The 14,844-nt window shown below is 42.2% G+C and overlaps 1 protein-coding gene across 1 annotated transcript in view; it reads left to right on the forward strand.

The window, feature by feature from the left end:
• The window catches only part of ADAMTS2 (ADAM metallopeptidase with thrombospondin type 1 motif 2), a 1,719,397-nt gene that overhangs the window by 914,397 nt on the left and 790,156 nt on the right, over nucleotides 1-14,844 (forward strand). The window contains exon 8 of the mRNA XM_086931466.1: nucleotides 13,760-13,903. Within this exon, the coding sequence (XP_086787592.1) occupies nucleotides 13,760-13,903 (144 nt within the window). The remainder of the gene's footprint in view (nucleotides 1-13,759; nucleotides 13,904-14,844) is intronic.

Raw genomic sequence — 14,844 nt, forward strand, 5'->3', positions numbered from 1 at the left:
ACTTTGCAGTACAAGGCTTGTGGGAGACAGAATACTTAAAGAAAGACCACATGGTAATTAGATAGAAATACAACATCTTCCTCCGTGAAAACAAAAAGAAAAAAAAATAATAAAGGCAAGAATGTGAATAATATAACAATAAAATGATGTGAACATAAACAGAGAGAATTACAATTGTTAAATCATATGACAAACAAATTCTGCCAACCATTTGGGTTTGACACTCACTCTCTTCTTGATCATTTCACCCTCCTCAACAGGTTTAACGGGTATATCACTTCCTTTGACATTTTCATTTTCCAGCTCACCTTCTGTCACAATCTTGTCAGAAATGTTATCATCAGAAACCTGTTTCCCCTCAATATCATTCCTTTCCACAACATGCTCCAACTCCCCACTCATACTAAAATCGTCTGCGCTACTAGAAGTAGAGATGGACTCCTCACCCAATTTGGAGTCAACACCACAGTCAATATCCATCACACTCCAGAAAAGGTCCAGAAGACAAAGAAGTCTTTCCATCAAAATGCTTTAAGTCATTTTTGCAAAAAACATCGCTACCTCTGTAAATGGTGATTCTCCTAACATTCCAAACTTTTCCATCACTAAGAAGTACAGCGTTGCGTAAAACTTTCATGACTTGTAAAGGTTCCGAAAACTGAGTTTCACCTTTTTTAATTTTCCATGGTTTTTTAACCTTAACCTACATACCAACATTAATAGCTACTTTACCTGATCCATGCTTGTCTTCAACTACACATTTATACTGTAAATGCCCATCAAGAATGTTTTTTTTTACAGATTGCATAGAAATATAATTTCCTGTACTTTTGAGTAACAATTCCGGGTTGTATTTGGTTCTAGCTGTGCGTCCTCTCATAATTTCAAATGGAGACATCTTCAAAGTCTCATGAACATTAGTTCTATAAGTCCAGACTGTTTTATGTACCTGTAGTTCCCACTCTTCCCCTTTCATAACAGCAATTTGGAATGCATTTTTAATACTCTATTAATCCTTTCACACATAATGTTACCACTAAGGTTGTACAGTGAGGTGGTTCTGTGCTTTACTCCAATTCTCTCAAAATATTTTTTTGCTACATTAGACATGAATTGTACACCGTTGTCACTTATGATCTGAGCAGGTAACGCTTCTTCCACAAATACACTGTCAATACATTTCAACACAGAAGCAGAATCCATTTTTTCCACAACTTTGATGGTTGGCCACCTTGAAAACACATCAATCATGAAAATAATGTTCTTAACAGGGGTACCAATGGGGTCCATAATATCTATGGCAACAGTATGCCAAGGGCCATCAGGTATGATGGGTTCACGCATATCAGGTCTTAAAGTCTTAAGTGCTTTGTCTGAATTAGCACAAGTCATACAATCTCTTACATTCCTTTCTGCACACAAATCCATACCCAGCCACCAAAACCATCTTTTAATTCTTTGTTTAGTTTTCACTATTCCACAATGGTCCTCATGGCACAGACTCATAATGGATTTTCTTAAAGAGGTGGGAGGAATGGCTTTATCCCCTCGCAAAATTGAACCTTCATTTTCAGATAACTCATTCCTTATTTACCCAAATGTTTCAAGTTTATCTGAAACCTTGCCGCTCGTAGTGGCTTCTTGCTGACATTGGACTTTGGGGCAGTTTGTAAACCGACGGGATTGCGAGGACCAGCAGCCCGTGTATCCCCGCATCTGTGTGCCTCTTTACGCCCTCCCACGCCAGGACCTCATAAGCCTCTTGCGGCCCCCGCTCGTAGTGGCTTCTTGCTGACATTGGACTTTGGGTCAGTTTGTAAACGGACGGGACTGCGAGGACCAGCAGCCCCTGTTTCCCCGCAGCTGTGTGCCTCTTCCCGCCCTCCCACGCCGGGACCTCATAAGCCTCACGCTCGTAGTGGCTTCTTGCTGACATTGGACTTTGGGGCAGTTTGTAAAAGGACGGGACTGCGAGGACCAGCAGCCGTGTTTCCCCGCAGCTGTGTGCCTCTTTACGCCCTCCCACACCGGGATCTCATAAGCCTCTCGCTGCCCCGCTCAGCGGGAGCCGCTCGTAGTGGCTTCTTGCTGACATTGGACTTTGGGGCAGTTTGTAAAAGGACGGGACTGTGAGGACCAGCAGCCCGTGTTTCCCCGCAGCTGTGTGCCTCTTAACGCCCTCCCACACCGGGATCTCATAAGCCTCTCGCGGCCCCGCTCAGCGGGAGCCGCTCGTAGTGGCTTCTTGCTGACATTGGACTTTGGGGCAGTTTGTAAACGGACGGGACTGCGAGGACCAGCAGCCCGTGTTTACCCGCCGCTGTGTGCCTCTTCCCGCCCCTCCCACTTGCTGGTATATCTCTGTGCACGCACCCCGATTTGTGGAACGCGCGCGGGCGCGCACCGAGCAAAGCCCGGGCCAAGGGCGGGCCCGTTTAAGCCCGTTGTAGCCCGGAGGAGACCGGACCGGGCCATTCCCCTTTCATCTCACCAGGCCCATCCCAAGGTAGAGTAGGCTCTCTGTAAGTCCTCACTTACTATTGTATCTATCGCTGGGGAAATATCTGGGCGGGAAAGTAGGAGCAAGGCACTGACTTCGGGTGGCTATGTAGCGGGGACATTGAACAATTTTATCATCAGAGCCAACTCATTGCTGGATCATGATATAACCTTGATGGAGCGCCGGCTTTCCCAAGACATTGCTACAGCAAAGAGATCCTCACTGGGTCACGTAGCAAACGCACGCACACCGGAGCAAAGATCGAATTCGCTGGCAATCGGCGCCCCGTAAGCCTGTGTGAATTCACAAACCACCGAGACTACACGGGTTGTGTGTACTTTAGTATTATCTGGCGAAACACTGCTATCACCTATAGCCGAGACAAACCCAGTAGTAAACCCGGCCAACACCCTGGTAGTCGATAGTCCAGAAAGGCCCAACACCCGACATTACGGGGGAATCGTGACGGGCGGTACCTAAGAGGAAGCTTGGTGCCCAAACATTTGGTGGGAGGAAGTCAAAGCATGCCAAACATTCTAACAACTCTGACCCTGTGGGTGTGGGTAAGGTCTCGGAGGTTCCTACAGTAACCATTGCATCAGATACCACTCCAGTATCAACCTCACCAATTCCAATTCTACGTGAAAAAAACATCAGTATTATAACACCTACAGGGGAGGACCTAGCCACCCAGAAAATGGTTGCCCTCCTGAGGTCTCTACTTAACCCACTGGAAGCTAGACTCTCCCAGATAGAGCTTAGGATAATAAAAATTGAAAAAGCAACCGCAGCTATTGCTGATTGCCAAAACACCAATAAGACTATGGGGGGTGGCGGGCAGATTAATAAGGCCCAGGGGGGAGCATCGTCACAAAATCTTATTCTTCCATCGTCTCAGGCATACATAGTAGAGACTACCCCAAATCAGAACCCACCTCCTGCTCTTTTTAATAATGCCCCAGTAAAGGCCAAAAAGGTTAAACCCAATGAGCCGTACGAATCCCAAGTGGGGAGTCTCCCAACTCAGAAACTCAGAATTGATCTACCCCTAGACTCAAGCCCCTACGTAGTGGTCCTATCAGGGGTTCCCGAGTTAAATGATCCGGCTAGGGAATCCTTTTTGTTATTAAAAAATAAAGTTGCTGACTTGCTGAATAAAAATAGACCACTCCCAGGCCACATTTGTAGCGAGATTTTGATGGTTCGTAGAGTGTCCTGGGTGGGTCACAGGCCAAAAAAACATCAATGGTGACTGCATTTTGGTTAACTTTAGGGACCCAAGTACTGTAGCCCATATATGTGACTGATCGTATTGTGACCCTGGGACAGCCATACAGCCACTTCCACCATCTTACTTTTATCCACCTGGTCCTTTGCGTTACAACACAGTGACGGAGATGGGTAGGACAAACAGGGACAGGTTAGATCAGCCCGATTTATCTACCGATTTTCCGACTTATAATTGCTACAGTAGCTTGGATATGGTTGATTGACTGCAGCACAAGCAAGGGGACTCTCCGGGACCCCGGCAAGTAGCTGGAGCCAGCAACTTAGTGATTGTATCCAGTGGGAGTCCCTTAAGTAACCAAGGAGATAGGACCGTGGGCAGTAGCTTGGAAACCATTAGGTCCCTAGTCCCGCAGGTCCGCCTATCCCCCCTACTACAGGCCTGTCCAATCCGGTTCTAGGCTCTAACACGCTAGCCAACTTACTAGGTTCTTCAACTGATGAAATACTATACGAAACAGGTCTTAGGGCTGTGAAAGGCTGCTATCCCAGTAGCTGCAACCTAGGCATTTTATCTATATTGTCTTGGAATCTAGCAGGTCTGCCCAAGTAAATGGCTTGCCCGGAGTGGGGATCCTCCATAGATAAAAATGATGTATGTCTCTTTCAGGAGACTTGGGCCCTAGAGGACCAAATACGTGTGGGTTTTGCCTCAGTTAATGTGCCGGCACGCTGGGGGGGGGGGGGGAGGGACGTCCGTCAGGGGGTCTTGCAATCTGGGTGGGTTCCCACCTGGGATGTAAGGCTAAGACATTGAATACTCACTCTGACGATGTTCAATGCGTAGTTCTAGAGTGGCCTAACGCTTTTAAGCTTGCGCTGGTCAATGTATATTCTCGACCAGTTAGCATAACTAGTGATTCGAGAACCATCGAGGAGCTGTCCCTGTTTCTAAACACCATTACTAGCGACACTTATCTTTTGGTAGGGGGTGATCTGAACTGCCACTTCGAACCACTAGCAGGAATGAGGGATGGCGCATCCTTAGAAGAGGATGACTATTGGTCTATACCATTGACCCAGGCGCCCTCGCCAAGGTCATGGTCTCCTCTAGCCATTCAGATTACGGCATTAACTCTCAATCACTCAATTAGGGCTTGCAATGGTCGCTTCCACTCGGACATGCCATCCAAGTGCACGTTTAATAAGCCTGGACAAGAGTCACGGCTGGATCACATACTAGTCGAAACTAGGCTATGACCCAGGGTTATTAATTTTAGGGTTACCGCAAGAGCCGATAGTGACCACAACGTGCTAATTCTGGAACTCACCCCCCGCCACCACCCCCTGGAACTATCAAGGACAATATGAATGGCTCTGCTGACCCTGACACTAGGATCATTCTATCTAATGATAGTCGGAGAGTCAGATGGGATAAACTAGTAGCACACCCAGAAGATGTTTGCAAACTATACTCACGGATAGTGCCCGTATTTGAAGAGGTTTGTGCCTTAACCACACAACCTTCTCCCCCAGACTTTCATATTAAACTTCAGGCACTTTATATTGATTTAGCAAGCACCTTACCTGAGGTACATAACCACAGGGTGACCAAACGGGGGTCACACAACCTCATTGTACAATGCAGCCTGTAGAAAGGCTAAAACAGAGCTAATACTGCTTTGAAGCAGAATAATAATAAACTACAAATCCAAGCCAGTAGAACAGAATACAAGCGGCTGATTAAGTGTGCAAAGGCAGAGTGGGACCATGACAAGTGGATTAACCTAACTGCCGCCCTTGATGCTAGAGACTCTCATAAATTTTGGTCTATTGTCAATACAGGTTCTGGTGAGCCACTATCAGCCATTGAACCAAACATAGAAGCCGAAGTGTGGGAAGAGCATTTCCGTGCCTTGTACTCAGCGGACGATGGTACGGTACTTGGTGATATAGAACTGACGCTGTTACCACCTACCCCGCAGCTTGAGGCGGTCGACTTTACAATGGAGGAGGTCTGCAATGCGATAGTTAAACTTATGGTTGTTAAAGCTCCGGGTTTTGATAAACTCCCGGGAGACCTCTTCAAACACGAACCAAAAATATGGGGTCCTTATTTACAGATCATGTTTAATGCAATCCTGAGAGGAATGGCTGTATCCTGTACTTGGCTGGGCGCAGAGATAGTCCCTATATTTAAGAAGGGTTCCCCTCTGGTTCCAGACAACTACAGGGCTATTAACCTTATTGATGTGCCGCAGAAGATCTTTGCAAGGCTAATTCTAGATCGCCTACAGGACTGGATAGACGACCATTCAATTCTTAGCCCATATCAGGCAGGGTTTAGGAAAAACACATCTACCATGGACCACATTTTTCGTCACACTTTATTATTTTGGAAAACTGTCAGGATACAGGGTGGCAGCCTTTACATGGTGTTTGTGGACCTACGTGCTGCCTTTGATTTGGGCCTACGGGGAAACTATGGTCTGTGCTACTTGAGCTGGGTATACCACCTCAACTTTTGAACATGCTGATGTGGCTTCATGAGGCGAATTTCGCACGGGTTAGGTGCGGGAAGAATGGAGCACTATCATCTAGATTCCCTGTTGACAGGGGGGTAAGGCAGGGGTGTGTCTTGGCACCTACCCTTTTCTGCCTCTATGTCATCGGGGTAATCGCCCATTTGAACGGCGTGCTGAACACCAATGCCCCAAAGCTGGCAGGTAGTAGGGTGCCTGCGATTATGTTCGCAGATGACACCCCCTTGCTGTCTAAACCTCCAATGGGGATATAGCGTTGGACGGATTTGAGGCATTTTGTGGCGGGCGGGGTTTGGAGATAAATGCTCCCAAAACCAAATTCATGATCTTCAACCCCCCGCCACCACTCGTCTGAACCTCAGCATAGGCACAACTAGATTGGAAAGGGTTCAGATCTTCGAATATCTGGGGGTAACCATAAATGAGAGCATGACGTGGGCCCCCCAGCAAATTAAGTCCCAACTGAAACTGGCCCAACTTGCAGGGGGTATCCTCAAGCTCTCCCACATGTCGACCAATAAACCTATTGGTCCACCCTTGGAAATTTATAAAATGAAAGCAAGGGGGGAGGTCATGTACGGTGGCGAACTCTGGGGCTACTCATGTAGGACTGAGATCAGTAAAACTGAAAATACATTTTTAAGGCAATTACTGTCCCTAGTACTCCCCTCCTACCCCTGAGGTTTGACTTGAGTTTTAGACCGATAGATGAGGAATTAGGTCTTAAACCCCTGAGGTTCTGGCGTAGGCTCTGGACACTACCTGAGCTGCTAAATTATAGGCCTGAACTCAAAGAAATACTAAATCTACCTAATGCAGGGAAGATTCCGTGGCTCATGTACATTAAGAATGAATGCAGGAGGTTGGGAGTACCTGCACTGTGGTCTGATCCTGAGTCTGGCTACAATGCGGTCTCTCGCAAGCACTTATCGAGATTGTTCCACGACAGTAAACTTACTGCTGCTCTTCATAATCCCCAAGTTGGCACCCTCACCGACTCCTTTTTAAGGGTCAAAGATTTCTATCATTTTGAGTGTGTCATGGATGACATCTACCCTATTTTAGCTAGGAAACTGTATCTACAATGGAGATATGGTACTCTACCTATTAGAGCCTTTATTAGTAGATGGTCCCCATACTCCCCAAAAAACTGCCCTGGCTGTAACTGTGACTTGGAAAATGATCTACATGTTCTCTTCTTTTGTCCAGCATACTTTAAGACCAGGAGGTATTGGCTCATACCCCTGTGCAAGAACTTGGGTTTTTCACATTGCATGAAGCTCTTACAATACTTAAAACAGAGTTATCCAGACCCATTGTATTTGCCGTCTCACAATTTCTCGCAGCTATGTGGTATAAGCGTAGGCTTTTGATTACTACTGCATAAAATTGTGTATAGTAGCTAACTGTAGGCTCCAAATGAACTAAGGGACATACTGCAAGTTTTATGTTTTTATGCTACAATATCTATGGTCTATTTTAAAAATCTACTTTTTAGCACTGGTATTAACTTTTATGTATGTCAAATGAATTTATATGTCATCCGTGTACATTGTATTTTAAACATGTTTTGATCTTCTTTTATGGCTAAAACTTCCGAAATAAATCTTTATGAATTGATTTGTCTGAATTAGCACAAGTCATACAATCTCTTACATTCCTTTCTGCACACAAATCCATACCCAGCCACCAAAACCATCTTTTAACTCTTTGTTTAGTTTTCACTATTCCACAATGATCCTCATGGCATAGACTCATAATGGATTTTCTTAAAGAGGTGGGAGGAATGGCTTTATCCCCTCGAAAAATGGAACCTTCATTTTCAGATAACTCATTCCTTATTTCCCAAAATGGTTCAAGTTTATCAGAAACCTTGGATTTCTCAGGCCAACCATGAAGCAAAAATGAAATGAGACATTACAAATCCTTCTCCTTTAACTATTCCTCCCTCCATTTTTTTTCTTTGACACAAAAAGAACCTTCATCATGTATAAGAGCTACGTGTAAAGAATACCATTCATTCACTTCACATTCTTGCAACTCTAAAGGCATGCAAGAAAGAAATTCAGCTAAGACATTGCTTTTACCAGGAACATACTCAACTCCAAATATACATATATAAAATCTAGTTGTCGCATTGACATCTTGGCACTAGCTGAAGCTTTAAACAATCCTTCCATAGTAAGTAACTTGACCAGGGCTTTATGATCACGCCTAACAATACATTCTCTAACCAACACAAAATCGTGAAAATGCTCTACAGCCCAAACACAGGCTAAAGTCTCCTTTTCAATAACTGAACATTTTTCCTCAGAAAGAGCTAGCACTCTGGAGGCAAAGGCAATAATGGATTCCTTTCCCTTCTCATTATTTTGAGACAAAACACTACCTAAACCTTTGATGCTGGCATCTACGGTAACTACACATTTACTATCAACATCAAAGCAACCCAAAACAGGAGGATGAATTATAGCTTCCTTAATGTTCTTAAATTCGTTTTGGCAAAGGTCAGACCAATGAGATTTTACATTACTTTTAATCAATTGTCTTATGATGAATACCTTGCTGGAGAAACCATCTACAAATTTGGCATGAAATTTAACCATTCCTCGGAAAGAGCTCACTTCATCTTTGTTGGCAGGACGAAGGGCATTTTTGATAGCTTCAACTAACCGTGGCTTGGAGGCAACACCCTTACCACATAAAACATGTCCGAGATAAGTCACAGATTTACACCAAACTTACATTTCGAGTGTTCAACTGTTAACCCTCTCTCTTCCAAAATGCTCAGAACTTCCTTTAATAAACAATCATGCTCTGCTTTGTCCTTCCCAAAAACAAGGATATCATCTTGGAAGCATCTCACTTTAAGGTGTTTACCAAAAAGCTGATGCATGAACCTCTGAAAAACAGTGGCTGCAGATGCCAAACAAAGGGCATTCTTTTATATTGAAAACATTCAATTGGAGTAATGAATGCAGTTAAATGTTTGACTTCCTTGTTTAACAAAATTTGATGGTAAGCCGCGGATAAATCAATTGTGGAGAATCACTTAGTGCTAGCGTTTCCGAAATCTTGGGAAGGGGGAACTTGTCAATTACAATATTCCTATTAAGATGACGTAAGTCAACACAGAGCCACATTTTACAATTGGAGTGTAGCTACTACAAAGGGAGAAACCCACTCCGAGGATTCACTAGGTTCAATGATATCCTCAATGACTATTTTTTCTAATTCCAATGTCTCTAGCTTTATGCATTTCAGGGCAAGCTTCATTTTTTAGAATTATGCGGTGTTCAAAACCATTAAAACTTCCAACTCCACCACTAAAAACTTTGGCAAATTTATTTAACATCACGTTCCCTAAAGAACCGCTCTCGTCTATTACCAAAACAAGATCAGGACTATTGGGATTAAGAATAATATTGAGATTTCCTTGATCTTTCCACCCAAGGACAGATGGTCCACATTTTGCAACATACAACTTTCCTAAAGATTCTCTGCCTTTAAATTTGAAGGTAAAGGATCTAAATCCCGCTATGTCAATTTTTTCTCCTGAATACCCTTCAGGACTGATGTCAGTAGTCCAGAGTTTGTTACACAACTTTTTCTTAAATTTAGCATTCCACACATTTTCATTTACAATGGTATAAGGAGAACCAGAGTCCGCATACATCCGTACAGAAACTCCTCCAATCATCAGATCAAATGGGCTTTTTTGATATATCTTTGGTACCACCGTTAATGTTTAGCATGAATTGTTTTCCAATTTTATATTCATCTAGAACATCTTTTAAAGAACAATGCACAATTTTCTTAACTAATGTTTCATCCTCACTTGAAGTGGCCTCATAAACAGATTTCACCTTTTGCCCCTTTTTCTATTACAAACTCTAACGTAATGGCTCATTAACTCACAATTAGAAAATGTTTCTTTCAGTGCAGGACAAAATTTACTGTTAGCTAAATGTGAACCACTCCCACAACAATAGCATTAAAGATCCTCTCTTCTTTTAGACTCATAAGTGTTTACTGAATTACATTTTTGTTTAGATAGATTTTGTTTAGAATGACTAGTGTGACTTTTGCCAGATAATTCAGCTTTTCTAACTATAGCTCATATATCTTTTAATTCTGCATCACCGTTGATCCAAAGCCTATCTTGAATTGCAGGATCACGAGTGTGCATGACAACTTGATCTATAATAAATTGTTCTTATAGGTGATCAAATTTACAATATTCAGGACGTTTTTTCAAAGCAGCAACATACACATCAACAGTTTCATTAGGTTCTTGTTTTCTGTGAAATGGTTATCAAAGTATTTTAAAACATCTAAAGAAACATTAGAATCACCCCCGCCTGAGGTTTTTAGTAATTTCTTCATACACTTTCAACCCACCAGGACCGACAGAATGCAAAAACAGTTTCTTCTTGCTCTAAGGCTTAATTTTCCCTTCTCCATCAATGGTCTCAATAAAAATTTAAAATTAAGATTTCCATTGCATCCAATTCATGCAAGGTTCACTTCCTGCAGGCCAAAACGCTTGAGGTTGCTGTATAGAGGAATTTTGCGTTGCCATGACTGAAATAATAACCTTCTTTCAGTGTCCCTTCTTCACCAAAAGGACTAGTTCACTGAATGTCAGAAATATAATGATGTCAAAACCTCGAATGTGGGAGAGATAAATTAAAATGAGAAGTATCTGTTAAAGTATACCAGAAAATAAATACTCACAGTGGAGCAAATAAAATGTAAACAAACAGTTGCTGTTTTCAAGCGATGCGTGAATAGGTAGAAAAAGAATAGTAAATGAACATCACACATCAAAATGACACTATAAGCGCAGAACCGTTGATCCAAAGGAGAACTAGAGCGTGAAGGATCTTCAGGTGAATAAACGCTCCTCAAGATGGCCGCACGTAGACTTACATAATACGACGCACGTCATTGGTAGTACGCAGACAAGCTTTAAGCGTCGTATACTACGTGATCCAAGTGACGAATTCCAGTTCTAATGAAGAACCAAGAGAAGCAATAGAATGCTCAGAAACTTCAGAGCAAACGGAGAGTTCCACAATGGTTACGCTTTCTTTGAATACCAGGATCCAACAGTAGGTTAACTGTTCCACACAAACCTCATTACTGCCATGAATATGAAATATGAAACAATGAAACAAAATATGCGGTCCGTTACAAGCAGAAAACAGTAACAAAGTGTTAGAAGAGTACGTTGGATTTAACGAATATGGAGTAAAGTTTAGAAATAACATAGAATGAAAATCACAAATAAGGATGATGGGGTAAATCAATACTGACCCCAATTGTAGCACTTTGATGAAGTGTTGTCTCCAAATGAAACTGTAGAATTCCAACGAAATGTTGTCCCAAACTGTGGTACATACATCCAACGAGTAGAAGCCAAATAAAACATAGGTTCATTCCTTAATGCAGTTTCAACATGAAGATCATTGCCAACATTGCAAAGTAGGATGCTTCCATTAGAAGTAATAAAGATGCTTTATTGTTGAAACACCATAGCAGAGGGGACAACATGTCAGGGACATCTCTCAACAGCAACTGCCTTCCCAGAGCTCCCGCAAAGAATATGGAACTTTGCAGTACAAGGCTCGTGGGAGACAGTATACTTAAAGAAAAACAACCTGGTATTCAGATAGAAACACAACAGAGAGATTGTGATATGTACCTCTACTTTATGTGATGCTAGAGTGAGCTCATTTTCATTGTGTATCTGTGTCATTTTATTTTTAGTGTTTAGTTGTGCGAGAAGTAAAGAACCTTTCATTAAATAATATGAACAGTGGTCATCAATTCTTTAAGAATTATCGTGCACCTCATGGAGTTCTTTTACATTTATTTAACACCATTAAGGCTAGTTGTACAAAGTGATTTAGCGGTTTCAAACCCTGAGAATCCCTAAATTCCAGGGTTTGTGACCTCCAAATTACTGTTTCTTGTGTTCCAAATCCATTTTGCAATTTAGAAAAAAAATTCAAGATCACAAAATGGGTTTATAAGAAACTACCATTTTTCAATTTGGAGGGAGTGTGTTTTGGACATTCAAAACTGTGAATATGTACCATATATATCAATGGTTTGCAACCAAAATTCTGTTTGTAAACCACTGATCAGTTACTGGCTTCCAAGTTGGGGGGGGGGGGGGTAACTGATTCGCAAAGGAACAAGTGTCCTCTTTGAAAATCAGGGTGTAAGCCTCAGGATGAGTAAGTAGTGGTTCAGAGGACCACCGCCTGCTCTCACTGAAGTTTTCCAAAATGTAAAACTCTTCTTTTAAGCAGCCCAACTCATTCATGTAACTGGGGTTGCTTTAATATTGGTCTTATGTAGGTCGATTTCTGACCTCTGGGATTCATTATTTTATGAACCAGTCTACTAGTACATAGGTCAGTTCGTAAACTAACGTTGTGGAAACAAAAGGTCGGTACACCTTAGCTGCTTTAATTAATTCTTTCGGCTTTACTTTTTGAACTATGCTGCTAATATTTAATCACTAATTCAACAAAATGGTTGTAACTCTGATTTTCCACTTAAACTTCCGGAATGTTTTGCTTCTGTCACATGGTTAATGATCAATAACCTTTCTAGATTGAATGACATAAAACTGAGGTGTTGGTTCTAGGAAATCTTCTTAAACATGAACCTCCATTTGGTAGTCACTGACTCTCTTGCCTCCTTCAGCCCCTGATACACTAACCATAAATGTTGGTGTTACTTTCAACTCTGTAATTACCTTCAGCTCACTTGACAACAAGATTTCTGGTCTGTTACTTCCTTATGAAGAGCTTAGCGGAAATGTTTCCTCTCATTTGAGATAAAGCAAGATTGTTAGTGGTCCATGCAACTTTCTCATCTGGTTTGGATTATAGAAATGCTAACTTGCTTGGTTTACCTACATTTTTATCAGTCACTTTCAGATTATGAACAATGCAACAGTCACACCTGTTACTTTTTACCTCAGAGGCCTTGTGCTAAATTCCAGTTAGGCTTCCTCCACAGATTAACAGCAAATAAACTGAGCTTGTTTAATACACTTTGCAGAGTGCACAAAGCCCTTATGTGGCAAGGCATTATTTCTGGAATTTAGCGTAACACAAAATTCTGAAAATGTGTAATATAATTTTCAATCGAACATAAAATTTAATTTTATCACGTGTCATCCTTCAATTTTCAAATGTGGTTCCACAATATTTTGCACTGTGCCGACTTAACACTTTCCCTTTTCCTTTTTGGATCTCATAAATGGGCAGTTTTGCTCTTTACCCCAGTGATTTGAGAGTTCTACTGCTATGTCGAGCATTTTGCTGATTTGCCAAGCGGCTCTCAGGTGCCTAACCTATATTCTTACACATACCATGTATAAAGTAGATCTACATAAGCTGTAAACAGGAGAAAGTGTGGTAAACTTTGCCTTCCAGACCCTTATGCAAGCCTTTTTTCCTCTTCATAGTTTAGGCATGGAGCACGACGGCCAGGGCAATAGGTGCGGAGATGAAGTGAGAATGGGCAGCATCATGGCCCCTCTGGTGCAAGCGGCGTTCCATCGCTTCCACTGGTCCCGGTGCAGCCAGCAGGAGCTCAACAGATACCTGCAGTGAGTAGCTCTTCAATGCCTAACTCTTTCCTTACTATAGGCGGATGATAAACCGGTAAAAATATCATGCTATGCTAGGTACTCAAAGATAAATTGTGATTTGTAGTCATTGTGATACTTTTGTAGTGCTTGAACTGTTACAGAGTAACAATGTGCTGACATGGAGAGCTTGCATGCGAGGCAGAGAAAATATACTAATAGAAAATGTAACAAAACTTACCTTTACATGTAGTACCATTCCTTTTTCTGTTTACATCCGTTTTCCACATTGTTAAATCACTTTTGTGTCATCACTCAGATGGCATGGCCTCTATATCCTTTTCTTAGGGTCAAGCAGCTTTGCAGTTCCGATATATCGGTGACGCTTTCTTTATCTGTCTCCAGGTGCCTCCTATCCACTGTAGTCATTTTTACAATCTCATCTTTGTTATGTTATCCGGTTCCATGCTTTGTCGAATGCTTCCTTCTCTACTTTGCAACACTAAACAATAATTAAGAGCCTGAAATACTATTCTACAACAGAGCCCTCTGTAAGATCCTGAGGTCCGATGCAATAATGCATTTTAAGGTCGCAAATGGTGCAGTTTACAAAACCATGAAATCTGTGACCGCAATATGGCATTTAACAATTACTAAACCCTTTAAGCAATTAAGAAAAGCTTTTCTGAATCACAAAAGGGATTTTGCAACTCGTTCTGTATCACAAGCAAGAAAGTCTGTGAAAGGGGAGTCCCTTTAGACATAGCAAAGGGATATATCAATAATGTGTTACTGCAATTGGGCTTGCAATCATTGAAATGTTACTGACTTCTCAGAGGAGGTGTTTACAGATTCGCTAAGGACGAGCTTGGATGATTCATGTGAGACAGCCTCAGAGGAAGCAGGCCGTGTCCCTGGGACCATAGCCAGCTCCCCATTGCCATACACCAGTCCATCTAAGG

Source organism: Lissotriton vulgaris, chromosome 7 (genome assembly GCF_964263255.1).
Source record: "Lissotriton vulgaris chromosome 7, aLisVul1.2, whole genome shotgun sequence".
Classification (NCBI taxonomy): domain Eukaryota; kingdom Metazoa; phylum Chordata; class Amphibia; order Caudata; family Salamandridae; genus Lissotriton; species Lissotriton vulgaris.